Source organism: Nesoenas mayeri (assembly GCF_963082525.1).
Source record: "Nesoenas mayeri genome assembly, chromosome: 5".
In the NCBI taxonomy this organism is placed as follows: domain Eukaryota; kingdom Metazoa; phylum Chordata; class Aves; order Columbiformes; family Columbidae; genus Nesoenas; species Nesoenas mayeri.
The window spans coordinates 66,518,275-66,546,101 of NC_137548.1; the positions used below are offsets into that span (position 1 = coordinate 66,518,275).

At 41.4% G+C, this 27,827-nt stretch overlaps 1 protein-coding gene across 3 annotated transcripts; it reads left to right on the forward strand.

Annotated features, from left to right (window-relative positions):
- Positions 1–463: 463 nt before the first annotated feature.
- On the forward strand, positions 464–19,911 carry CTTN (cortactin; the record flags this gene model as incomplete). 3 transcript variants are annotated; one of them, XM_080346187.1, is made up of 16 exons in its annotated part: positions 464–481; positions 2,376–2,459; positions 2,880–2,953; positions 4,295–4,424; positions 7,182–7,292; positions 7,941–7,995; positions 8,518–8,628; positions 9,134–9,244; positions 10,473–10,583; positions 12,306–12,361; positions 13,467–13,536; positions 13,824–13,972; positions 17,899–17,988; positions 18,087–18,276; positions 19,169–19,240; positions 19,775–19,911. In XM_080346187.1, the coding sequence occupies 15 exons, from the start codon at positions 2,376–2,378 to the stop codon at positions 19,909–19,911; spliced, it is 1,551 nt and encodes a 516-aa protein (XP_080202313.1). The 3 variants fall into 3 exon arrangements, with proteins under 3 accessions (XP_080202313.1, XP_080202311.1, XP_080202312.1); XM_080346185.1 differs by lacking the exon at positions 464–481 and having other exon boundaries at positions 19,172–19,240; XM_080346186.1 differs by lacking the exons at positions 464–481; positions 10,473–10,583.
- Positions 19,912–27,827: the final 7,916 nt, after the last annotated feature.

A 27,827-nucleotide genomic window follows, 5' to 3' on the forward strand; every position in this document is an offset into this window, starting at 1 on the left:
CCCCTTTGTTCCTTCCAGGAGTTTGGCTGTCGGCCCTGGGGAAGAGGGGAGTTCCTAGGGGAACCACTGAAGGTGCTGGGCAGGAGGCCGTGACTGCCCCTTAGTCATAAAAGCAACGAAGAACAGAGCTGGCCGGCTAAATTCAAAGCGTATATTTAGCCTCGGTTTGCGTTTGAATCGTAGCGTTTTCTTTTTCCTTTAGAAATTTGACCATGTGAGTCGGTGACTCATAAATAGATCATATTTCTCCACATTCAGCTCTGGAAGAGATGCTGGATTAGCAAACTGCTGCGGAAACCTGGATTGTTCCTTTCAGCTCCCCACCAGCAATCAGAGGTCTTGACTGAGCCCCCTTGTTACCAGGCTGCTTTGCACCCTTTTGTAATTCACTTTATTGAATGCAGGCTTGAGGTGTGGAAAAATGTTGGTGTTCACGTGCATAATTTAGGAAGAAATATGGTGGATTCTGGATTTTGTTAGGGTGTGCGTGTGAAATCCTTCCTTTATTATTGTTCCTGAGAGGTTGAGAAGGAAGTAAAGAAGTCTAGACTTAAGGATCTAGCTTTTGTTCTTTTAAATGCCTAAGCACAGCTGAACACACAAAGCAAAACAAAACAATCAAGTGAATGCTTGAACTATGTACTTAGGGGCACAAAGTTGTGTTTTGCCCAGTTTAATAGAGTAACCGTCTGTGTATACACCTGTGTTTCAGCTCTCGTTTAGAGATTGAATTCAGGTGAGTTGCACAGTGTGGTGGAGCATGAAGGGAGGGAAATGAGCCTCCCCTCTTAGGAGTGACCGTGGCTTTTTGTTTGTACCACGTTAGAACTTGGCCCCCACTTTGAGTTTCATTGTTGAGCTGGTTTGGTTCTGCTTTCCAACAGTTTGTATTATGAATATGTAGTCTCGTAAGTTTTCTGGATATTAAGTAATTTAATAAATGCTAGCTCCTTAATTGCAATAGGAATTTGGAGGTGGGAGACCTGAAGAAGCAGAAGGGGAAATGTACTACTGCTTCATTGGGATGTCATCTGCTCTGCTCCTATATTTTCCTTCCAGGCCACTCTGTCATTTGCTACCTTGGTGTTTGACGAGCTGTATTTCAGTTGCTCTCATTTGTCACTAGTCCTGAAAGTTCTGAAATGCTCCATAAAACAGGCTTATTAGTTTATTCTGCCAGGCTGTAGAGCAAGCAGTGTTTTTTTACCTCTGTGCACTTTACGTGTGGATTATTAGTTACTCATTTAAAAGGAAGTTGTTCCACCTACTGGGTTAGGCTTGTGTGGATGAAATAGTCTGTGGTAATCATCCTTGTAATCTATTCTTCGTCAGAAAAATAAAGGTAAGTAGAAGGAATGATGGCATGTTGAAGAACTGAACTCTAGTTGGAATAGCAGTGAAGAAAAAATCCTTCTGACTTGTGTGCCTGAAAAATCTGGGAGAACAGAAAGCTTTTTTTTTATTTTGCTTTTTAGAATTTATTGTTTTGATTTACCTAGAATAAGGAATACAAAACCCAGCCACCAGCACCAGGCAGGTCAGGCAAGTATTCTGCCCACCAGTCACGTTCAAAAGTGTTAATTAAAAGTGTCCAACTTGATACTCCATGGAAGATAAGGTTTCCAGGAAGTGAGAAGCCCAAAGCTTTAAAGTGTTGAATGTTGTTTCTGGATGTTATTTGCGTTCTCATGAGTTTTGCTTCCTGCTGTCAGTACTCCAGCGCTCATCCTCTCTTTCTCCTGAAAATCAGACAAGATGCTGGGTTTGCGTACATATTTCACAAGGAATTCTCTGAGAAACGCAATAACTCATGTATTCCGTTGTTGCAGGCAGCTGGACTGATATCTAGATTGCGTGCAAATTCTGACAGTTGTTTGATTTTTTTATAATGCTGCGACACGTTACAACGCAGTAGAAACACGTAGGTTATGCTGCCTAATGAACAAAATCATGCTCATCATTAATAATGGCTGGGGAAGAAAAACCAGCTGTTCTTATGCCTTAAATATGTGCATCAGGTCTAGAATGAGCAGCAATCTTCAGAAGTGGTGGCGGTTTGGAGACCTGTTTGAGGAGAAGTCTTTCAGTGCACCGAATGAAGGAAAGACACGTTCTCCTTGAAATCGTGTCAGTGGTTGCTCCTAAGCTTTGCACAGTGCCAATAGGAAAAGTAAAAAGGGTTTTCAAACCAGCTTGAAGGCAGCCTGGGAGCCAAGGTCAAATCTATTTTCAGTGCAAATATAGCCTTCGTTTATGTGCTTGAATAATATACTTTATTGGGAATATTGGATTGTGTTTTCATCCACTTATACATAATATACGATAAGTTGGCATGTAACTGGAGTGTGACAGTGCTTCTTCTGCTGGTGTTGCAGATGTGGAAGGCAACTGCAGGCCACACCGCTTCTGTCCATCAGATTGATGGTGCCGATGACTGGGAGACGGATCCCGATTTTGTGGTATGGCTATTGAATGTTCTCGACTCAGCAGGAACGTGTTATGTAGCAGGTTAAAGAGTAATTCAGGGTGAGGGGGGTGTATCTCAGCAAAATAAATTATAGGAGCGTGTTCCTGGAAGGAGGGGGAATTAGGGGTTTGTGCCTGTGAGTGATTAACAAAAGTACCCTGGCCGGGTGCTGCAGGGAAGTCTGTGCGGAAGAGATTTGTGCGAAGAAGCAGCAGCTTTTTGGGGCTGAACATGTGCTCTGTGCATTTCAACAGGGGACAAAGCAAGGGGATCACAGCACAAAAGAGAAGGTGGCCTTCACTGCTTTTCTAAATTCTTCCCAACTGCTGAAGGCTTTTACTGTCAGCTCTGAAGTGCAGATAACTGGTAACGTCTTTGGGTTTTTAACGCTTTTTATGTGTGTTCTTTGCAGAATGATGTGAGTGAGAAAGAACAGCGCTGGGGAGCTAAAACTGTGAAAGGATCCGGCCATCAAGAACACATCAAGTAAAGCAGCTTTCTTTTTAAATTTATTAATAGTCACAGTCCCAGGCGACTTAATCAGCTCATGTTCTCTGTTACTTGTACCTTCATAATTAAAACAAGAGTCTCTGTAGAAGATTGATTCTTTTCCAGATTGCTGGTCTTTCGAATACGTCAGTATCTTCAGATCTGAAATTAAGATCAGAACTGTGGTGTAGGGACTAAGACAGTTTTTTGAAACTTGAAATGTAATTTTTCATGCCTCTTTGTGTCTGGAAAGTTTGTTTCTCTGTCCTGTTTTGGTGCAAGAGCTAATACTGGCCAGGGGAGAAATGTATGTTGGGTCATCTGAGCGGCTCCAGTTTGATACGTTAAGGATGCATTTGGTCCCTTAATTTTTAGGCTTTGTTTAGAAAACTGCTACCAAACTCCTAAAAATTCTGGCCAAGTAACAATTGACCCCTCTGGCAGAAAAGCAAACAAATGTGTTATGAGGGGCCATGTGAGGCAGAAATGATCCATCTTCTGAATCTTGCACTTCTTATGAAAAGTGCCTAAGATTTAACTTTAAACAAGCTTAGGAAATCTGTGATTGTGATGTTTGTTTTGGTTTTGCTTGTGGGTTTCTGGGGCATCAACCCTCATGGTATAAAGCTAAGAATAAATGTCAGCAGTGCTGCGAACTGAATTACGTGGGTTAATTCTGGGCTCAGTTTTACTCTAACCTGTTTGGAGTGTGGTGGGGATGCCACCTGGCTGCATTACACTCAGGTGGGAAGTGGTTTAAGGTATCAATTACCATCTTGGTTTCTCCTTGGTGTATGTCGCCTGTTCTACTGTAAGTTCGACTCCTGCGTACTGCAGAGGAACACTTGGGGAAGAGGAAGTGCATCTCTTCTTGCATCTTTATTTCGCATTACAGTTGTGTCCAGAACGCTCAGTTAGAATTAGAGCTTCGTTACCATAGGGACTGTCTGATAAGAGATGATCCCTGTTCTGAAAAGTTGCCATCTAAAGAAAAAACGTTGGAAAGAACTTAAATTAGGACATGAGAAGAAAATATGTTTCAGGCATGTATATATTCTGAGTAACTGCTCGTTCAAATAGCAAAATACCCTTCCATGTTAGTCTTAAAATCAATGTGTTCCTTTTTGCAACAGTGTTTTGCAGCAGAGTAAACTCTGTTTCTCAGAATATGATGAAGTGCTTTGCGCATCGAAAAAAATGCAAAGGATTTGAAAAATACAAGCTGTCCAACTTGTAGTTAAGATGATATTTTTATCATCCTTTTATGTTGCATCTTTTTGAAGTTCTCCTCAGAAACTTTCTTAGGAAAACTTACCGCTTCATTATCTGTCTTTGAAGTATTCATCAGCTGAGAGAGAACGTATTCCAAGAGCACCAGAACCTCAAGGAGAAGGAGCTTGAAACAGGACCCAAAGCTTCCCATGGCTATGGAGGGAAATTTGGCGTTGAGCAAGATCGCATGGATAAAGTAAGTAGGAATGTTTCCTGGGCTGATACTATAAACCTTGCTTGTAGCCAGCACAACTGTGTATAACTATATAATTGTGTGTGTATATATATATATATATATATAAAACAAGGACACTTGTAATTACTGTTACCCAAATCTGTCAGGCCGTCATGCTCTGTTCCCCAATTAAATCAAGATGCTCCTACAGAAAGAACTGGAACTAAAGCACTTGAAGCATGAAGAACAAATATTATCAGGTGGCAAATTAGGAATGTGGGAACAATGAGGAGAAGTTCTGGGATGTGTGGTGGCCCCACATGTTTTTGTTTGATGCTTGCTCTGTCTTTAGAGTAGGTCTACTTGCTTATGTCCTGAGTGGATTGCCCCAGAGTCAAGGTTCAAGTTTCTTAATGTATATTTGTAAATGAACAAAGTACTTCATGCATGAAGAAATCCAGTATTGTTTTTAATTTCAGTGCTCTGCCAGCTCTTCCATATATATGGAGGTTGCCTAAAAGTGAAGAAGAGGCTGTGCTGCTGCTTTTAAATTAGGAGGCGGCTCTCAAACAGTGATAAGCTATGAACAGTAACAAGTAATCCAAGTATTTAAAAAATCACTGTACTTCAGTCAGATAGTTATGTTTTCCGTAAGGACACTCTATTAACAAAAGCACTGATAATTCTTAAGGTAATTCCATTAGCCATGTGACAGTTGGACAGCCATATCAATTTCTGGGTAGTTTCTTTCATGTACTCTGTTAAAGTGAGAGCCAAACTCTTTCCTGAACAAGAATGATTTTATTTTCTGACTTTATTTACTTTCTGGCTTTCTAGTAATTTGACAGCCTTAAATTTTGCTGGAATTCTGTATTCCAGAGTAAATTGCTGTATAATTCTCAGTGGACCCTTGGAATAGGCTAACGGAACCTTTCAATCTGGGAATTGCTGAGCAGATTCAACCATTAGACCTATTCTGCAGCAGTGTAGCTCTCTAGTGTCAGCAGCTTGTCCCTCACCTGCGTCCATGACAATAAAGAAAAAGAAAGAAAAGTGAGGACTGTTTCTCATAGGCCAGAAATAATCATCAGGAAAAATGTGATGCTCATGTCCATCTGAGTGATACTGGTGACAGGAGATATACGTAATTTATTTTTTTAATAAAACTTTATTGCTTATAAGTGTAGTTCTAAAACCTGATCACTGAGATCTCTCCTTCACAGGTATCTGTGCTGTATTAAGTCTCGACTCACCTCAAGTGAATGAGTTTTACTGCAGCGTTGTCAATTGTACAGGTTTTTGCTGCGTTTAGGACAGAACCTCGATGCTGACTTAAACAGTTACATCGTTCTCTGTGCCAAATCTCCATAAGTGGTTTAAAATGTAGCTGAGTATTGCGCTGAGGAATTATGAGGGCAGTTTACTCTGAAATACAGATTTCCAAGAGAATTTTTTTTTCTAAGTCTTGAGGGGGTGTGTTGTAATGATCGCTATTTGGTGAAATGCAGAAAGTTGTACCACATGAAGAAAACAACATGCTTAAACCTCACCTATCCCATCTGGCATAACAACAGAGAGACCACCTAAAACCACACAAAACCTAGGATTTTCAGAGCCTCATGTCTTCCATAAATACAGTGGGTAACAGGAAGAAAAACAGAAGGCAGGAGCCTTTTCTGTCACATTTAACAGTTATTCTACTACAGAACACCTGCAAAGTCAACAAGAGGATGACTGTTCCAGTCAGGAAAAGAAAGGAGCTTTTATATTGCTTATAAGTTCAGGTAGTGCCCTATTATTGACATCCTTCTGTTACCTGGCAATTACTTCAGCCATTATGTGCAGTAATATTTTGTTTTCCAACATGCTGGAAATATTCCCCACACAGCACCTGTGTAAAAAAAGAACCAACCAACCAAACACCGCAAACCAAACCAGACTACACCACGTTTTTGGCTATGTTATGTAGCACCCCTCAAGGTGCAAGGCTCTACCATCAGTTCCAGAATCTAGAAGCGTATCCTGGCACTAGATTAGTGTAACACTATCAAACACTATCTGGCTGTACTTCCAGGTGTGTAATTCCATATGCTCGTGTTCCACTGAAAGCCGGGCGCAGCGTGATGGAACTGCGCTAAGCTTGTGTTCAGCTTGAGTTCGGGGACAGACTCACACTCTGGGGCTGTGATGCCTTTATCTTTGTCTTAATATGAATGCACCATGTCATGTCATGATGCCATTTTGCAAGTGAGGAGAAGGCACGGAGAAAAGATTCCTAATTTTGATTTACGCAGAAGATCAGGGTGTCTCCCTAAAAGAATGTCAAAGGAAAACCTATCTGGAGTTGGATGTGATTGCAATCTAGTATCAGCTAAAACAGATCTGTAGCTATGTGCTTAAGTATGTGTATTTTATCTGGAACTAATCCTGATTTTAAATCCGGTGTGAACACCATCAAGATCCCAGCTGTATCCTTCTGGTTTTCATTACTGTGGTTTTGAAGGAAAAATCCAGAATGTCAAGCAGTCTTCATAGAACAGGTTTTGCTGTCAGACTCTTTCTTTGCACTTGCCTTGGCTGTATTGGCAGCGTGGTGAGAGTCTTACAAAGACTTTTCAAGTGAGCAGCAATTGCTGGGGAAGTTACTTTCAACAAGAACGGTGGTGATGCATGTTTGGAACAAAGCTTCTCCTCAAGTGGCTTGGTTGCAGTGTTTTCTCTTATGTACAGAACTGTATAGAACTAGTGGCTGTTTCTGAACTTTCCAATTTCTTCTAGTCAGCTGTTGGACATGAATATCAATCCAAACTTTCTCAGCATTGCTCCCAAGTGGATTCCGTGAAAGGGTTTGGTGGCAAGTTTGGAGTACAAACTGATAGAGTTGACCAGGTAAGCGATTTCATCTTGAAACTCAGCTATTCATGGTAGTTGAGTTTGTAATTTTTTGCATACAGCTGAAAAATTCCAATACCTTAAAATGCTGCTAATGTCTGCTCTCCCTGCTGATTTTAAGTTTAGCAGGAAACTAACACTGACTATTGCAGAGATAAATTTATGTTTGAAGCAAAACAGAAAAAAGCTCTTAGGGGAAACTGGGATGCAAACTGGAAAGAGATGCTAAAACATGCCTTTCAGCAAGACTGTGTTCTTTGATGAGGATAAAATCAGCTGTACAAGTAGGGATTTGGGGGTGGTTTGTCCTGTATCACAACTACTGGACAGAATAATAGGTGGCCTGTTCCAGGCCTGTGTAACAACCGCTGCATGGAAATGCCAAATTCCTGTTGTACTGAATTGCTGAACCTGGCAAGACTAGTACGATTTCTTTGGCAGGGGCTGACAAAAACCCTTGCCATGAACACATGTACTAAATTATCATGTAAATGAATGCGGCCTGTAAGTTAAGTAGGTATTTATGCTCCTGATCAAGAAGGTCAGAGCGGTGTGGAAAGATACAGAAGCTTTCCATGCTGTTCACTGAACTTCACGTGGTTTTTCTAACTCTTTATCACACATGCATTTGTATTTCTCTTCCAGTCAGCTGTTGGGTTTGAATATCAGGGGAAAACGGAGAAGCATGCCTCCCAAAAAGGTAAAGTGGTGAAGTGGTGGCCTCTGTAGATGTGTATTTTTAAAAAAGTAATAGATCTCAGTTCTTTTACTGTTCATAAAAGACCATGTTTAGTGAGACCTCCATGTATTGTTCTCAACGAATCAAATGTTGAGGGATTTGGGTGGAAGAGATGATGAAAAAATGAATTTCAAAGCAATTTCATGGGTTGATGAGGTTTTAGGAGAAGAAAATAGCCTGTCATCATGAGTCAGACTTTTCTTTTAGAAGTGAGGTTCAAGGACATTTTAGAAAGAGTGGGAATTGTCCTTTGCTGTATTGCATCCTGTTGGACACAGGGAGTAGATTTGAAAGGAACTACCATAGTTTATAGGACCGTTGCTCATCTTATTTCTGTGTTTCAAATTAAACTTAACTTTGTGTGATAAAGATTAATAAAAAGAAGTTGTTTGGGTTCTCCCCCCTGCCCCCACTTGCTAGGATGTGATGTTTCCATTCAAAGCTGCTTCATTTCATTTTTCTTGTACTTTACTCTCAATGCAGACTACTCGAGTGGTTTTGGTGGTAAATATGGAGTACAGGCTGACAGGGTGGACAAGAGTGCGGTGGGGTTTGATTACCAGGGTAAAACTGAGAAGCACGAGTCACAGAAGGGTGAGTAGACACATGTGTTCATGTCGCAGGCATTCATGATAGGCAGTGTTGTAAAATACTGAATATTTTTTACATCTAGTGCACTCCTTACCTGCTGAAAGTTAGCAATGAATACAAGTTATGTTGCTGAAAACTTTGACTTCTGAAAAAGAAACCTGAAACTTAGGTTCTGACTGGTTTTAAGTGATGATCCAACTGCCATTACTTTGGAACCAGGTTTGCCTGGGGGTTTTTTGCAACTGTTGAAAAGCTGCAGATTGAAGTATTGAGACTGTAAGGGGTTCAACCACAGCAGAGAAACATTTCTAAAAGAATCCACTGCTTGTAGATCGAAACGTTTATCAGAGTTAGTAGTGTTTAGAGTTAATATTGTGTTGCTAATCACATTTCCAGGCGTATCTGATCACAAATTTAGCTTATCCCATAACACGTTACTTTTTTTTAAATTAAATTCTGTCTACACTCGTAAACCAAAATAATCTTTTCGGAAACTTTGTGCATACAGATTATGTGAAGGGGTTCGGAGGCAAGTTTGGTGTGCAGACAGACAGACAAGACAAATGTGCGCTTGGCTGGGATCACCAGGAGAAAGTCCAGCTGCACGAATCCCAGAAAGGTACATCAATTCTTTGCCGATCTTTCTGATTTCCCTCATTTGGACTTCCCCCTGTGTGCCCCCTCCTCCCCTGGTATCCTTGGCCACAGCTTTACAGGAGCTGAGATGAGTCTCCTTTTTCGGGGTTTGAACAGTCGCTGTGTGTTGGTTGCAGTGGTGTCCGCAAAGCAGGTTTAACGCACCTCATACCAAGTCTCTGAGAGTTCACATTTACTGATAAGTTCTCCCTGAAGCAGCTTTATGAACTTGCAGATAGCCTGGGTTATTTTTTTTTCCTTCTTCATTTAAATTGTCCAAACCACAAACTAGCCATTTTTTGTACTTTCCACAAATAATCTCCCTTTTTTGCTTTCTGTTTTCTATATCCCTGTTTTCATGCAGGGGAAATCCAGTATCTAACCCCGTCTTTTCTCATTGCCTGTGAGGTACCTATTCCTATCAAATACTGGCACCCAGAAGAAAAATTGCAAAATAATGATTGCTCCCCAGCCCTATGCCTCTCACCACTCTTAAATAAATTACTTTTTAAAAATTAATTAAGTGATCCTCAGAACATTGTTCTGTTGGATGCTCCAGCAGCTTCCTTGTGAGCAGATTACCTGATGCCCTTTTTATTTTGTTTTTTGAACCCTCATTTTATAGCATGTATTAAAATGGCTGTTCTAAGGCAGCAGTTCGGAGTGCTTGTTGCTCTCTGCCAAGAGCCTTTTTCCCCTCAAGCTGGAATATTCCTCTTCCTTTAAAGGATGCTGTGTAAGAAAATCTTGAGGATCCTAGTGTCTGTGGACCATATCGTAACACCTTTTTAAAAGGCAGATCCATAGTGTACAGATGTTAACCATGCTGATGAAGGATGCTCGTTTTATTCTCTTGTATCCTTTTGTAGGATGTTTTGGCTTAGGGAATGTATTGTGTGTGTGTTCATAATGCTGATCCAATGCAAGTGTATTATGCAGTATGTATGAAAAACATTGAGGAATTGCTTTTTTTCTGTGACTTCAGAGTGTTGTTCTTACGTCTGATAAACCCTGCCGACTTCTTCTTGATCTCAAATGGAAACTTGTTTTGAATTTACTCTTACACAAATGTATTGAGACTTTTAAAATTTTTTTTACCATTCAAGATTATTTGTAACTGAGAAAAACTGCAAAAATTATTTTGAGTGTCTCTGACTAAACTTCTTTATTTTCCTCCCTTCACTTAAATTTATTACATGTGGCTTTTTCAGACTATAAGAGTGGTTTCGGAGGGAAATTTGGTGTACAGACAGAAAGGCAGGACCCATCTGCTGTGGGGTTTGATTACAAGGAGAAACTAGCCAAGCATGAATCTCAACAAGGCACCGTTTTCACTTGTTACTTTCTTAACAGTGCAGCCACTTCTTACACAGTCTTAATTAGTTGTAGATTGATGCTAAAAATGTGCAGACACTTTCTTGCGCTTCTATTCCTACATGATCTATCACCGTTCTTCTGTTTTTTTCTTAAAATGTTACATAAAGCAAGCCCGTATTCAGGAAACAGATATCCAATGTTTAGTAAGAGCTCTACAACATTATGCATTTAGTACATACAATGTGATAATAACATTATTAGTAGTGTAATGTTAATGACGTCGTGATTACCAGTTTTAGCATCTAAATGTGAAATTTTGCCTAGATAAATTGGTGGAAAAATATTGAGATAAGGACCGTGCATGTAACCATTAACAAGCAAAGGGTTATGGCAAGATAATTTTAAAACGATTGTAGTCTTTAAAACAAGAAGTAGGGAATGTGTGTGGTTCTTGGCTGAGCAAATACTGTTATAATGGTCTCTTTATTCGTTGTGAAATAGTTGGGGTACAAACCATCAATTCCTGGTTTTCCGTTATCTTAAAGTGAGAAGTCTGGATCAGGAAAATGTAAGTGTAGTATATTTATTCTGGCTGAAAATCCATACAAAGCTGAAGAACATGAGGTTATTCATTCTGACAGTCAATATTTTTCTTTGCTACAGTGACTCAAGTCAAAACTCCTGGAGCGTCAGGTGTGCTGTAGCAGAGCCTGGGTAGAAACACTAAAATAGCTGGTTAGGGGGATCCAGGTGGTTTTGGGGCTGAGAGGAGGAGGAGTAATTGTATTGCAGGGCTGTGTAGAAAGCCTATCCATCTGCAGAGTCCAAGGGCACGTTCCCACAGCTTGCTGCCCCCAGAAAGGTGTTTTTCCAGCCGCACACTCTTGCTGCTTCTGTTGCGCTGGCTGTGGTGCTCATCAGACATTTCTCCGAGTACAACTCGCTGGAAAGCGCAGAAAGCTACTTGTTAGGGTTCATTTGTTGGGTGTTTTTTGTTGATGCCACTAGTGAGTTGAACTGATTTTTGGAGTATAAAGTCGTAGAGCCAGCGTCAGGTGGGAGGAAGAGTGTGCAGCTTGGGGTTGGTATGGAATAGCGTGGCCACCCCGTTTCTGTGGCGGTGAGCTGTTGCAGGCTCGTGCTGCCTTGCGGAATTGCCCCTTTCCATGTGTAGAGCAGGAGTTATTACCAATGACTTTAATGCTCATCATTTGGGTATCACGACCAAATCCACTGGAAAGAGAAATTAGTTATATTTTCCTGCCATTTGTCTAATTTACCAAGTTAAAGAGGAAACAAACCACCACCTCTGTGGTCACCAAAGACTGGATATCGCTCCTTTGAGCAAAGCAAACTGGCTTAGGTTGTATAATTATTACTGAGGGCTAAGAATTGGTGCTGCGAAAGGCTGTGTTACAGAAGTGATGCATTAGAAGGGCTCATCCCTTATTCCTTTGCTTGATACCTTATCAGTCCTCAGCTTAATGTTTACTCCAAGAATGCATGTGGCCCACAATCTGTCGTCTGCTGGTGTACCTGAAGGCTCTTGCAGTTATGTATCCTTTCTGCATCACAAACCAAGCTGCATTTTCTTTGGCCGCTGTCACTGTATCTCTGCATGCAGCTGAAATGGCTCTTTGCATTGGAAATGGCTGTTTACGTTTGGCAGAAAGACGGGAGGGGTAACAAGCTCCCCGCTCTCTAACTTCTTTTTATCCTGCTTTTAGATTATTCAAAAGGATTTGGTGGGAAGTACGGTGTGCAGAAAGATCGGATGGATAAGGTAAGTTGCTTAAAAGAGCCGTGACTTAAATAGCCTGTAGGGATAAAAACCAGTCTGCTTAGATCTGTAGTGTTCAGCTCTTTATTTCTGGCTACTTAGTAGAGTTCTCTGCTTTTCTGAGTCTTTAAAGACTAAGTTTATACACGCAGAGCTGATGCCAGTTTACATACACATGGTGTGTAGTGTATATATATTTAAGAAGGGAAAATGGAAGCATCGAAATGAAAGAACAGCAAAATCTATATGAAAGAACGAGAAAAATCTATTGATTCCACATTTTCAGTCATGTCTGCTAACAACTACCTAATCCCTTATATCTTGAGGATATCCTTTTAGTGGATTGCTTAAAACTGATACCTACCAATTTTGCCCACTTTGATTATCAAGGACCTTCTCTTTAGGAGAATTTGTTTTAGTATTCTGTAACAGTGAAAGACAGGGCAGCTGATACCTCCCTTCTACCTCTCCTTTTTGCAATTTAAAAAGCTAGAAGATGAAAGAGTCCTCACTGAGATTTATCTACTGAATACATTTACTTTGAGCATTATGTAGGACATTCAAAAGTGAGACAGTAGAGGAGCTTGAAAGTCTGTAGGATTTTTTTTACTTGTGGCTTCAGGAATCAGGACCATTCATTCAAAAAAAAAAGAAAAAAGGAAAACAACAACTTGTCTTTTGAATCCTGTTGTCAAAATACACCCTCTATTTTAATTATATCTGCTTCTTTAAGGGAACTGGGTGCTTTTACCTTGGTAGGAATCCTGCATAATGTGAATTAGAACAGTAACAGCCACGCAATAAATGTTTTGGATGTTGCCTCATTTTTAGTTCTGATGAATCATCTGTTCATAAGCCACATTGTTTTTTTTTTAACAAACAGGATTTTAATGGGTTTAAACCTGTTCCTGAAGATTAATTCTTACATAGGTTGACTTACAGAAAGAATTATTCCATTTGTCGTGTTTTGCTTCTTCTCGATCTTGGTGTTCTGAAAAAAAAGCCAGAGGTGTAATATCACAATAAAATGTCACAGACTGAAGCTGTCTGAATGTCTTCATGAATTGGTGCGTTTTTTAAAGTCTGTTCTTTTTCTCCTTACTGATAGAATGCAGCAACTTTTGAAGATATTGAGAAACCAGCATCAACTTACCAGAAGACCAAGCCAATAGAAGCTGGTAAGGTGTTTGCCCTAGATCCTTTCTTTGGAGGTGATATGGTCAAAAGCCTGGGTTATTATCCTTTAGAGATTTTTTTGGTTGGTTGGTTTTGTTTCGGTGTTTTTGTTGTGTTCTGTTTTGTTGTTTTTTACCGTGAGGGTTATCAGAGTTGAGGAAGGCAGAATAAAAAGCATCAGAGTAGAGATGTGTCCGATCCCAGCAGAAATTTGTACCAAAACCTCATTCCAGGCTGCCTTTACACAGAACCTTAAACAACAACATTTGACTTCTTTTTAATGTTCCAGTTGCTAATAAAACAAGCAGCATCCGAGCTAACTTTGAAAACCTCGCCAAGGAGAAAGAGCAGGAGGACCGAAGGAAGGCAGAAGCTGAGAGAGCACAAAGAATGGCCAGGGAGAAACAAGAACAGGAGGAGGCTCGAAGGAAGCTGGAGGTCAGTAAGCTTCAAATTCCATGTCAGCGGCATGTCCAGTCTGTTTCAATGCAAGGTTGGGAGAAAAGAGAATCTTTTAAGAAAAGATACTTTCCTTTTCTTTTTTTTTCCAGCCAGGCTTTAAAGCTCTTTGTGTGTTTGTACCTGTGCTTTAACTGTTTGCGCCTCCAGCCATCTCTCAGCATGCACCAGCTGTATGTCAGACATCAGATTGGGTGATAGGGTAACACTTAATAGTATTTTTTCTTTTTTATTTAATCTATTTCAAAATACGTACGTTATTCTTGAGCATGCTGTTGTGTCTGACCTTTTCCTACTGTACTTTTGCCTTTTGGTAATACCAGAGTCCCTTGGGCATGGAGGTGCTCAAAAGGGGACAGAGACGTGGTCCCCAAAAGGCCTTATCTGAATGCTTGTTCAGGTACCATGGTGATAGTTGAGGATGCTGTGTTTTTGGAATTTTGTGGAAGATGGAGGTGGTATCAGCTGTTGGATAGCATGCATGTGTGAGATTAGGGGAAAATTCTTCCAAATGTTAACTGAATCTGAGCTTGGAAATTTAAAAAACAAACAGTTTAGCATTGGCATGATTAAAAGCTTCACGATTTTTGTGTTATTCATAAGCAAAATAATTCCAGGAAATGTTTAGTCAGAAACTATGTCTTATCTGCTTTGTAGAATTTGCATATTTGGTGAAACTCCACCGCTGAGATGGAGGGGCTAATGCGTTAATAGCAGCTTGTCCTTCACATCTTGCTCATTTGCTTCGTTAGACAATGCCCGAGATGCTTTATCCTCAGCGATGCTGAGGGCCTGCTGGCTGCAGCTGGGTGACCTTTCACGCGCCTTGCTGTCACAGGGTTAGTCCAGAGCCTCTGTGGCAATTTCCCTGGCGATCCCATGCTGGTACTCTGATTTTGTGGCCTACAACTTGTAAACCCTGCTATTATAGCAGGGAGTGGGAAGCAAACGATGCTGGTGTAAGAACAGACCTTCTTTTTCCATTTTCCATCACTTCCTGGTTTGCAGATGTTAGTTTATACTAGAGAAGACCAAGCATAGGACACAAAAAGAGAATAGTCTTAAATTCCAAATAAATGCTACTTAGCCATATGAAGAGACCCTCCAGAGAACGCTTGTCCATGACCCTCGTCACCACTCCTCCTGGCTGGCTATGGGGGAGTTCTCCTCTTTCCTTCTTTCTTCTCTCTCTCTTCCCCCTCTTTTGTTTTTATTTTCCGCCAAAATTATCTTTCCTTGTTAGAGCCAATATGTGCCACCAGCTGCAGACCCCACTAATAAATCTTCTTGCATGTGGACTTGTCTCAGCATCCTCCGTGAGACATCTGGGATCCAGGAAAGGCTGTCAGATGGTTTCTCAGGTCTGTTGGGTCCTTTGCCTAACAACAAAGGGGGAGACTCCACGACAGCTTTTTCAGATGTGGTAGATATTTCCTCTTAGCAGGATGCCTCTACAGGATGTCAGGGTGTGATTTTCATCCCTTTCCATCTAATTCATCACAAATTTAAATAATTTATTTTACAAGTATGAAAAACCAAATGCACGGTGGGCTTACGGTAACCTATCTTCCTCAGCTGAGAATAATACACTGCAGTGAAACTGCACGTTACTTCACATTGACTGAGCTACCCTAAACCAGCACAGCTGCCACCTTATTCCAGGAAAGCGTCTGTATAGTCACACCAAAGTGGAAAATCACCCCAAATCAGTCCCCTGCCTGGTTCTTTGGCTTCTCAGCTCTGCTGTTCGCAGGCAGCGCTGCAGCTGAAATAGCTCCGTAGTTCTACATTGAAACTGCATGGCTCGTCTGGCTTGTGTATGTGCCGAAAACTGCAAACTTCCTTTTGAGCTCTGGTTAGAAATTTGGGAAATTCTGGCTTTGTAGGATGAATCGAGTCTTTCCATCTAAAGTAATTGCTGCTTTTTTTTTTGTTCTTGTACTTCATCAAAGATTATGTTGCCTGAATGCATTTGAATATGTTTTTTTTTTTTTCCAAAGCTGGTATTTAAATTTCCCCATAACCAGATGATTAATGTTTTTTTCCAGACGGAACATCTCCATGGTTTATTGTGTGATTCTGCAGACACTGGGGGAGGACAGAGTTAAGGGGAAATTGAAATGGCACTGGCTGAGCGTGAAAAGGGGAGGGATGGAAGCCAGACCATCCACAGATACTGTAAAGGGTGGGAACAGGTTTTGACTTAAGTGAACTTTATTTCTTTTAAGTGAACTTCCTTGCACAACCAGAAACTTCTCTCACTTTTAAGTAAGTACGTGGGCATATGTACTCCTACAATGGGAATGTACATATGGACTGCGTTCCTTCAAGAGGCCTACTTACTGGTGATCCTCTTTCTGTTTTGTTTTTCACATATGTCATGTAGTCACATGCTGTTCAGGGAGCTCTTCTTTAACTGCTGACTGGAATCAATGGGTGCCTCATGATTTAGCCACCCTGTGCTGCTTAGAGAACAAGGCAGGATGCTCTTCCACGTGGAGTTTTTAGTGTGGAGGAAACCCTGCCTGAGGCAGGGGGTACTATGCAATTGAACTGTTTTGTGGCACTTCTGCTGTGGCTCCCCTGAACTGTACTCTGCATCGCAGAGACCTATTTCCTAGGACAAATTATTCCAACTGTTGCCGTGTTTGACATTGTCAGTGCATTAATACTACTTAATATGTCCCCAAACTTCAATTTGACTTCTAATAAACACTCTGCTTTTTATCTGTAGCACGGGAGTTAACAGTGGGGAAGGGCTGTTCACATCGGGACAGATTTTTTTCCAGAAAGCACATCACTAAGCTTTGAATTCTCTTCAAAGCTGGCTCTGTTCTCAAGACACGCTTTGCTTTCTTTGTTAGATGGATTTTTCTGAGCTGTGACAAACAAAGGAAAGGCAGATTTTATTATTTTTGTCTAGCAGAGTCCTATCTCTTCATCTCTGGACTAGAGTTTCTCCTGAGGATCCTTTGGGGAGTTAGGGCTTGATGGACCTAAACAACTGGAGTGCACAGTCTCCCATAAAGTCTATTCTCTCTTCTTTTTTGCAATAAAGATGAAAGCTTGGCCCTAGATCCACAGTTTTCTTTTTCCCTGTGGTAAAGAGAGGCAAATTAAATAGCTTACAGGTTTTTTTTATTTTTTAAAGTCATGCAAGCAACAACATTTTTTTGCGCTCCGGTATCCTGGCTTCCTAATGAATGGCTTTCTAATGATGATTGTGGATTTGCCCTCTGACTCACAGGTGGGGTGGCACAGCGTGAAGTGTCTGACTGCCAGAACACTGGATTCAGATCCACATTCTTTGTGTCGCAGAATACAGTAGCAATGCTGCTTTTCTTTCTACCACACATAACTCTTGTGAACATTTGAATCCCCTTCTTGTCAGTATATATTAATTTTGTCTGAACCATTCACTCTTTTGCCTTGGCAGGTGTTTTGCAGATCTGCGAGAGCTTGTGGGATCATTTCTCATCAAAGATAATATACAAGTTGTATAATTAGAATATGCAGGCTGCAGGTTCTCTAAACTTATGCTAAAATGGGACATGAGGACCAGCCAGCTAATGAACAGAATGAGAATATTGAACATAGAAACCCTGCAGCTCCTATGGAAACGGGCCAAAGAACATTGGGTACTCTGGTTTTAAACACATGTATGCATACATACTGTTCAGTTTTTGTTTCTGCTTTGCTGTATTTCTGAGGGTTTACTGTACAGCCAGTCCAAACCTTCAGGCAGGTCTAAGGATCCAGCCAGTTCAGTCCTCTTCTCTCTGCTCACATCAGTTTATTTCAGAATATGGTGACTGGCTGGCTGTCTTATTGGAGGGTTGTTTCTTGTTCAATGACGTACATCAGTGATTAAACTGCACTGAAGTTTTCATTTCTCTTTGATTTAGGAACAAGCTAAGGCCAAAAAACAAACTCCACCACCATCTCCTACCACACAGCCAGCTGAGCAGAAGGCACCTTCGAGCCCAGTCTACCAGGTTTGTTATTATAGAATCATTTTCAGTACCTGATTTTTTGTCCTAAGCGTAAGAACCTTTTTCCAGAACCCTGCCAAACCTACCCTGTATTTCTGCAGGATGCAGTTTCCTTTGAAGCCGAGTCTACCTTCAAGAACTCCAGCACAACGTATGCAGCTGCACACGAGCCAGAGCCCGGCTACAAAGCTGCAGAGTCGGGCTACCAAGAAGCAGCAACTCCGCGAGAGGCAGAATATGAGCCAGAGACTGTCTATGAAGTGGCAGGGGCAGGAGACCACTACCAAGCAGGTAGAGTGTTTGTTTCTGATGTGAAACCCTTTAAGATAAAGATTATTTCCTTGGGCAATGACTTAAGGAATAGTCGTGCTGATAGCACGCTGTCCTTGCTTTCTAAAGTCTTAGTCTGATGAGACTTTGTGGATTCTCCACCAGCAAATGTTAATTAGGAAATGAAGATACAGCTAGAGCGAGGTTGAAATTACTTAACTTTTGTGAGATGAAGTTGGGATAATTACAGTGATCTCTGGAGTGTCAGTTCAAAAAGACATGTAGGGGTAACCCTTTCCACCCCATGGAATGCAGCTCAACTTCAGAAGAAAGCACAGATATGGACATGAAATGTGTGTTGAGCCAGTGCTGGCAAAAAATTCTGTCAACAGTTTTTGGACTTTGAAATTGATGTGATATTTCCGGGCCTGCGAGGGAGTACAGCAAGGTGCCTGAAATCAATGAAACAGAAAGAATACATTCTTTTAAATTCTCGTTTTTCTCATGTCTCCTTGTTACTAAATGAGGGGTGAAGAATGAACCTGCTTGGGAAAGCTGGAAAATTTAAACATTCCCCTTCCCCTCATGCACCTTAATGAGGTGTTAAATAGTTTTTACACTCTGGACTTGGGCTCAGTTGTTCTGTCTCATTTTACAAAAGTGTTACAAGGCTGATCCTTTTCATTTTGTACTGTACTAAATGCCTCCTTGTGAGCACTTGCTCTCAGGCTTTGTGTGGGATGTAGGGAAAAATCCATTTCAGAAGGAGGGTTGACACTGTTAAAAACTCGTGTAGTTTGTTCCCTGCCTCCCCTGTGGGTTAGTAGAATTAAAAGAGGGGCACCAGAGAAAAGAACCGGTGGTGATGGTGTGTTTCGTGCTTCTAATTTTCCTCCTTTCTCTCTCTCTGTAGAAGAAAATGGTTATGATGAATATGAAAATGAACTTGGAATTACAGCCATAGCGCTTTATGATTATCAAGCTGGTAAGCAAGTTCTTGTTTTTTACCTTACCTTAGAAAACTCTGCTCTGCGTAGATAGGTCTGGATTTTTCCTTTGCCTTTCATCTTGTAGTAATTTATGAAAAGAAGGTATTGAAGAATTAGGAATTTAGCAATAGCATTGAGACACTCTTGAAAACTACTAGCCACTGTGTCTGGAAATGGTGGGAGTTTTCAAAACCTTTTTTAACCAAGTTTTAATACTCTTGGCATGTGTACTTGTTTAAAATCAAGACATCAAGAAAGTAAAGCAGTTCTCAGGGTGTGCGTTAAGTAGTAGGTGTTGCTCTAAGTTCAAAATGCACCCAAAATAGGTAAGGAATTGGTACCTCATCACTCCGGAGGATGAAGAAGTGTCTCTTGTCTTTAGAGATGGTCACTGCTCATTTCAGATGCCCTGATGGGAGAGAGGAGGGCGCTGGGTGTCCGTGTGATGTTTAGCGACGCTGGGTCGGTCGGGAGGTCGTAGTGTGGACGTCTCTGTGCAAATCCTGAGCCTCTCCCTCCTCTCTCCCCAGCGGGCGATGACGAGATTTCCTTTGACCCAGACGACATCATCACAAACATAGAAATGATCGATGATGGCTGGTGGAGGGGTGTCTGCAAAGGCCGATACGGGTTGTTCCCCGCGAATTACGTGGAGCTCAGACAATAAAGATTATTGTCTGCTGGTTATGCCTTAATTCCCCAGTCAATAAATCTGACTTAATACACTACAAATCATGATGCTTTTCTGAGGACGGAGGGGTATATACATATTGCTTTTATATTTAATACTTTGCTGATGCTTTTTAAAAATGTTTATGCCACAGAAGTCGCTAATATATTGTAACTACTCTGTTCTTCACTAAGGCTCTTAAAATGATTTTCCTGCATTTGGAAACATTTCTTCTCTGCCAAATTAGCAATTGTCATAAAAAGTCTTTTCGAGGACAATTAGCTGTCTGTCGTAATATTGCATGTTTTACTCATAAGTGAGCAGATTTGCTTAGTGTTTAAGTCTAGTTAGTCTTCCACTAAATGTTTTCAGCTGAGAAAATCATGGCTATGCAGGTTATTTGCATTTCCACTAAGAGGGAGTGGGGAGGAGAGTAAGTTTTCCTTTTCTTTTCTAGCTGGTGTGTGAAAAAGCAAAGAGAATGCTTGAAAGTTGCAGCTGGGGCAGTTAATCAAATACTGTCCAATATTTATGGAATATTAATGTTGTGAAGGAAACAGTCTGGTTACTTTTTCCTTCTCTTTTGAAGTGAAGTTCCTTGGCTTTTGCATTTATTTCCCCCCCCTCCTCCTGTCCACGTTATCCCAGAGGAGGGTCGCAAACACTCTAGCGCTGATTATCCTCAATTTTTTTGCTTTTGTCTTTGTTTCACCCTTCTTTTTCCCAGAAAAACTTGGGAAGAATGACTATACAAGTGTTAAGTCACTCGGTGAGCTTGTTGAAAGGGAAACTGGCATCCAAACCTGTGTGACTACCTGCAGGAGTAATCTCATTGCTTTAAACAGGAGCAAGAAGGCAGGACGGAGCTGCGGTTGTGTTCTGTGTGCAGTAAATCCTTCGTTCATACGCAGCAAAGCCTGCTGGGCAGTAATGACAGTTTACATAACCATATTTGAGTCGAGGAATGTTAATACAAGTAATTAGATTTTAAAGCCCATATAACTGCTCTCCATTTTTAAACCACATGAGAGATAACCAGACTATTGTATGTCCAACAGAAACTGCCAGTAATGTTCTACTGAACAACAAAATTAAACCTCTTCTTTGCCAAAACTGAAATTCTTGTTCTGGGAAGCTGACTTGACTGCAGCCGTAGGGTCCCTACCAAAGATTGCAAGTTGCATCTACTAGTGTTCAATGTTTGTCCTGTCTGTTTCCACCTTCTGATCCAAACAGGAATGGCAGACCTGGTGTTGTAGCTAAAAAAGGATGCAAAGAATTGTTATAAACTGTAAATTTGGACCAATGGAATATAGAAGACCTGTATAAAATGGTAATGTATCTAATGTACCTAGGAGGAAGGCATTGTGTTGAACCAATTCTTGGATGGTTGGGACAATCCTCAATGAATGTCATACGTGTGTCATATTTTTTTCCTTTCCATGGTCTCATTTCTCTGTTGTACTTGCATTACTAGGGTTGGGTTTTATATGCAGTTTATTTTATCCGATTTTGCATAGAACACCTCATAGGGATATGATTTTTGTAAATTAAATATTCAATAAACTTTTTGAACCATTTGCATGGAATATTTGTATTTTTAAATCGCTTTGTCAGTCTGTTACAGATAGTTCCTCTTGTCTTAAGCTTATCTGGGACCAGCTTGCATACAACGAGTCATCCTTCCTACGGAGAACTGCTGCTTGGTGCTGTGGTGAAGGCAGGTTTGCTGCCTTTCATGAACTTCCCTTCCTCAGAAACCCACTTGCTTTGTCTTTTACTCCTACTCCCACATGGAAATGTTTAGATCAAGATTAGACTTTGGATGAATTTAAAGGAGATGTGCTTTTTAATTTATTAATTTTTTTTAAATTTTAAGTGGCACAGTTTTATCTTTAGTGTGCCTGTTACTTGTGCTGTGGTTTTGGTGAGGAGTTGCTCCTGGTTTTTGGGAACCCTGGTGGCTGTAGAACGCAGAACGCTCTTTTGGAAACACAGCCATTGGTTTAATACAATATAATTTAATATAGCACTTTAAAACTGTTTTGCTCTTATTCATAACAGGATCAGGTGCTTCCTAAAGCTTTGCTCCTACAAGCCTCGACCACAGAAATGTGTCCTACCTTGTTGTCTGAGCAAGCCCGTGTTTTATTGTTTTGAATCCTGAGCTTTTCTGAGATACTTGATGATGCGCTGCTGGAAATGCTAAGAAAGAAAATGCTAACATCCTTTTTTCTAAACGTTCTTTAACGCTGCTACATTAACAGGAAATCCAAAGCTTCGGAGATCACTGCCTCAAGTCCTAAAGCACAGCAAGCATGAGTAACTGAAAAACAAGAAGAAAACATGCACGTACAGGTAGGCGTTGTGCCCTGCGAGGGGTGCAGGGTGGGTTAATTAAGCTCCACACATCTAAAGGCAGATATGAGCGGGGTTGATGAGGCAGCAGCCGCTGAACCCTCCCTGGGCTCAGCCCAGAGGGGTAGCAGTGGGACTTTTGTGATGGTTTTTGGGGGAAGGTGTGTGGGGCGATGGCTGCAAGGGGTGGGCACAGGGGCTGCTGCCACCAGAGCCTGCTGAAAGGACAACGGGCCCCAAGGAGGTGGCCACGAGTCCCTGCCTGGCAAGAGATGATCTTCTAGCAGGGAGAGGAAAGCTCAGAGGGAAGGAAGAAACAGCACCACATGTGAACCCGCTGCGAGTCACCTTCAGAAACAGCACCGTGGGGAAGATACCACAGTCCTGGGTCCGCATCCTGCATCACAAGGTAAGATGGGGATGAACTGAGTAACTATAGAAAAAATTAGGTGACACTATGAGCAATATTATAGGTATTAAGTCTTGGGAGCTTATTTGTGGATTGCCTCACCTAATGGAGAGAGTTTCATCTCTAACTGAAATGACTGATCTCTCTCAGTGTGGCAAATGTTCTATACTGGATTGATTTAATATCTTGTGAAATATATTTAGGCAGCACTGTTATGACTGTACTATTGCTATGGTGAGATTAGGTGCATTCAAGCCTTGAGGTTTTAAGATCACTGTTATTCAGCAGCAGTAATTGCTCGAGTTATCTGAAATGCTGCTGGAAAAAAAATAGAATGACAACATCCCAAACTGTCCGCATTTACCATCAGAAAGGCTGGCTCAGCCCTCCTGGGGGGTAACTAATGCAAGCAGCGAGCAAGCCCCTTAATTTCTGTTAATTGCTGTTTCGCTGCCTGACTTTGGGTGAGCCATTTTACTTTCCTGGCATCTTGAATCCATCAAGTTGCTTCTTAATGCAATCCTGCTGCTGCTCCTCAGCCCGCAGCTCACACAGGGCAGCAGCCGCACCAATTTCCTTCACTGTCTAATCAATTGATGATTTTTGCCCCTCTAAGTGTCATTCTCCTAAACTAGTTATAATGTAAGAACGCTCTGTAAAGTATTCTTATATATATAGCATTTTATAACATTTAATTTGTCTATTTCTGTAATAATTGCTAGGGATGATAATGAGAGAAGGACTTACTTTAAAAAGTTACGTGGGAGGTGGAGAAATTCTTACAGACACAGGATACCTTTGACCATCCTGTGCTGCCACGTTGGTGTGGCAGAAACTGCAGGGATCTGCAAACCTCTTGGTTTAAATCCTGTGCCGTAGGGCACTGGTGGCTGTTGATAAAGTAGATTAAATCTGCATGTCGTACAGACTTCAGCCTATAATAGCAGCTTTCAAAGTGCAACCCACGGGTGGGTAATACCCAGCCAGCAAGTCAGTTCCTTGTGGTATATCATGTACTTATACTATTCACCTTGCTGCAGAATTTCTACATTATACAGGGATGTGGAGCATTCACAATTCAGGCTGATATAACATAGGTATGTCATTGCTTGTCCAGGTCTAATGATCGACAGGATGCTAAAGACATGGGGCTTCATTTTTACTGAATTCGAAGCAGCTTCCTCACATGCTGAGCACACCGTTTCTGCCGTGATCTACAGACCCTGCTGTAAAATTAGTTCCAGAAGGGAAATTGATATATTAGTCCATGGAAAGAGGAAGAGAGCAAAAAATAATCAATTGTGTAATGCTAAGTGTACAGAGTACTGCCTTGGATGGCTTCCAAAAGGGAACGTGAACTGATCAAAATAGCTTTTCTTGACACTTTTGTCCCAGAATCTGGAAAGCTTGGACAGCAAAGGGGCTGCACAGCTTCCACTGGCACTTCAGAGTTAAAAATACCCCCTTGTTAGCCTTCAGATGACCCTGAAAAAGCAGAAAATCTCACAGCTGTGCAGCTCAATGCCTTCACCTCTTCTCTTTCTGCAGGCCAAGGAGGATGCTAAATGGCAATGGAAGGGCCAAAGGGTGGATTTTGGCATCCCTGCCCTCCAAGCTGTGCCCAGGAGATGGCTACACCCCATCTACCCGCCCGCAGACTTCACGCAGGATCCCCACCATAAAATGAAGAAGATGAGCATCAGAGTTTGGCTCACACAACTTCCCAGGTCAGTGTTTGCGGTGTTGAATTCCACATTTGGGGTTCTAGGTGTTTGTTTGAGGCTGTGCAGGGTACTGCAAAAGATGTCAGAGATACTCAAAATTAAAAGCTGATGAATTATGTGGATGGCAAGAAAAGGAGTTCGAGGCAGAGAATAAATGTCAGGCTGACACCAAGGGGCATCACTGAGAATCTTATTTGATTCTCTTTTAAAAGGTTTGTAAGGCTTATGCATGCAAAAGCTGCAGAGAATTGATGCAACTTGCTTTCTTGCCCACTTTGCCAACAAGGCCAGAAAGACTAAATAATATTATAATACCTTTGCTCAGACTAGTTGTGAAAATATCAGCTAAAAAGCTTTATAGTTTTTTTATTAGCAGCAATTTTCCTCACTGTTTTGAGCCTGGCAAAGCACACTAAATAATTATTAGAACTTTTAGACTGGATAAAGGAATATTTTGCTTCAATAGCATCAGTGCTAAGAAGCAATGGACAGTGATGCAGGCAGGAGCAAATACGGTGCCAGCATCCACCCTGCTCCTGTGTCATTCCTCTGTGCAGAAACACTTCATAAGTTACATTCTTTGGTGAATTAATGCTCAAAATCTAAGCTCTCAAGACAATACCAGCCTAAAGGGAGTCTGTAGTCATTTTACAGCACTATGGAGTAATTGATGAGTGTTCAAATTAATGAATTACTGTATGAACAAATGACTCCACAGCTGCTGGTTTATTAGGTGGCATCAGAGCTTTATATTATATTATACTATATAATTATTAATATGTGCTATGCAGAATGGAACTGTGCTGTCCTCCACGTAGCCCACGTTTCATAACTCATGGCAATGCTTCCTCACCTCAGGCACTGGTATTTGCCACCATCATGTTAACACCCTCCAGGTGGTCATACTTGGAAAATAATACAGGTTTTTGTTGCGCATAAGGCTTCACTTGGGTCCAACGGCATAAGATAGGACCTAAATTGCATGAAAAGCAATTTTTTTTGCCTTAGAGCAGACTTGTCACACTGAGGCTTATCTTTTTGTTACAGGTGCTGCCCAATGTCCTTTGATGTGATGCTCTTGCTGGTGAGGGTGTGCATGACACCCCCCTGCTATTTGGTGCCTCTCCTGCAGGATTTGAGGCAGAAACCAGCACAAGATCCCATCTGGCGGCTGCTGCTGCCGCCCCTGCTCCACGTAAGTGCCTCATTTACTGACTTGTTTGGTCTCTTTTCTTTGACTAGTCAAGCCCATTGCTTCTCTGCTCAGTTATATCTGCTCACATGAGGTTTTTTTGTGTTGTATATGCTCCCGGTAAACACAGATGCTATTACAGTGGTTTTGGTGATGCTTCAAACCACATTTCTTCTGCTGGTTGTCACACTGTGATGGGAAGAAAGCCCCAGCTGATGAATAGAGTCCTCTGTGCATCCCTCCATGTGCCGGTTTCCTCTTGCAGTATTCATAGTTTCCACTCCCACGTCTTTTGGTACAATAGAGGGGAGCGATGGTGAGAGGGGTTTAATGCTTGAGCTTTGTTTGCCCAGCACGGGCTGTGCTGAAGCATCGCCATCCGTTCTGTGAACTTGTGGCTGAGCTGCTGTGTCCTTTGTTGACAAGATAAGACCACGATACAGGTGTGATTTAGAGCAGGGTTAATACAAAAATCCCTGTAACAGCTGGAATGGCCATGTTTTCGGATGGGTAGACCATTGCTGGGTAATATCACTGTGAGAAAAGAGTCAGGTGAGCCAGTTCTACCTGAAACTGTTCAAATAGTTTTAATTTTGGGGTTGTCCTGTCAAGGGACAGGAGTTGGACTCGATGGTCCTTGTGGGTCCCTTCCAACTCAGGACATTCTGTGACTGTATGAATTTTTTATAAGTACTTTTGGCCAAGCTTGTGGTTGATATCTCTGTTAGGAGAATGTTTTGGATCACACTTAGACCTACAGGGATCTATGACAAGTAGTTGCTGTAAGTGATGCTGTGTTGATTTTTGTAAGGAATGTACACAGTCCAGCATTTAAGAGAAGTAGAAAGTACTGGTAGAAAAATAATCAATATCGTATATCCAGGAAGAACAAGAGTTTAATCAGGAAAAAGGAATGATCTCAAGTAAAAAATAGCAATAGCTGGCCAGCTAGTGACAGGATTTTTGAGTGTTTTCTTTAATATAAGCAGCTGTCAGGTACCTCCCTGCATCTGTGCTTGCCTGAGTTCCCCTGCAATGCTGTTCTAGGTGGCAAATGCATTCAAGTGCTTCTGGAAATATTACTCAGACCCCTGGATAGTTTTGATTCACAATCGCTCTGAACACACTGTAGGAAAGTGTCACCAGACAAGGCAGCACTTGCCTCAGCTGGGCAGTGTCCTGCCAGCCTTCCCAGCCCCAATTAACCTAATTAACATCTGTGAGAAGCACCAAGACTGCAAATGGGGCTGCTTTTCCTCTTTGCTCTGTGTAAGGCAACGTTATAACCCCAAATGTTTGACAATTTTTAGACTTAAACGCAAATAAACCAGGATGAGTTGGTTTTGTTTTATGGGAGGTTTTCTTCAAGGCTCCACTTACAGTTCAGGGAGAAAACTGACTCTTATAATAAACCTGGGAGTGTCAAATGTAATAATTAGATTAAACTTGTGCTTTCAGTACTTTAAGTGAGCAAATATATTTAAATATTGTCACAATGTAACTGGATAGCAACACTGATATCCTTATTAATAGGTTACTCTGTCACCCTTCAGTGGACAGGGAGTCATCCACAATCACATCTTGCTTTCTATTTGTTTCTGAATATTGTTTTTGCCTTTTAAATCTCTGAAAACCAGCCTTCCTAGGATTTGTTCTTGCGGTTAACTAGATAGGATTTTTCTTATCTGATGGAGCATCCTCTGGTAAGAAAGTTTCTTTCATTAAAAAAGAAGAAAATCAATATGTTCTGCAAGAAATTAAGTTTTTAGGCTTTGTAGAAAATGCTACACGTTTTTTCTGTCCTTGCATACAAGCTCAACTAAAAATCCAACCCTAGTATTTGCTCTGATAACTTTTATTTTAGGATGAAGAAGGATGACATGACCCAGTACCAGGCAGCTTGGAGGAAGAGAACAAAAACCAAAGTATCTAAGCAAAATAGATGAAAATAAATTCTTACCTTTAAGCAGCGCAAGGGGAAGATGAACCTTCCAGCCCCTTCTTGAAGGAGAAGTAAGAACCACCCCACCCCACGGGCCTTCTCTTTTATAAGCCACATGGCTACTAAACCCCATGAGCAGGCACTAAACCCTCAGGCAAGGGGGGCGGAGGGTGAAATGATGCTCAGGTGTTTCTGTTTGTCATCATTTGTGTTCTCATTAGCAGGTGAAGGAGTTATTGGGGGCCTCACCAGGTGTCTCTGCTGTCCATCACTCCCAGTTTCAGTGAC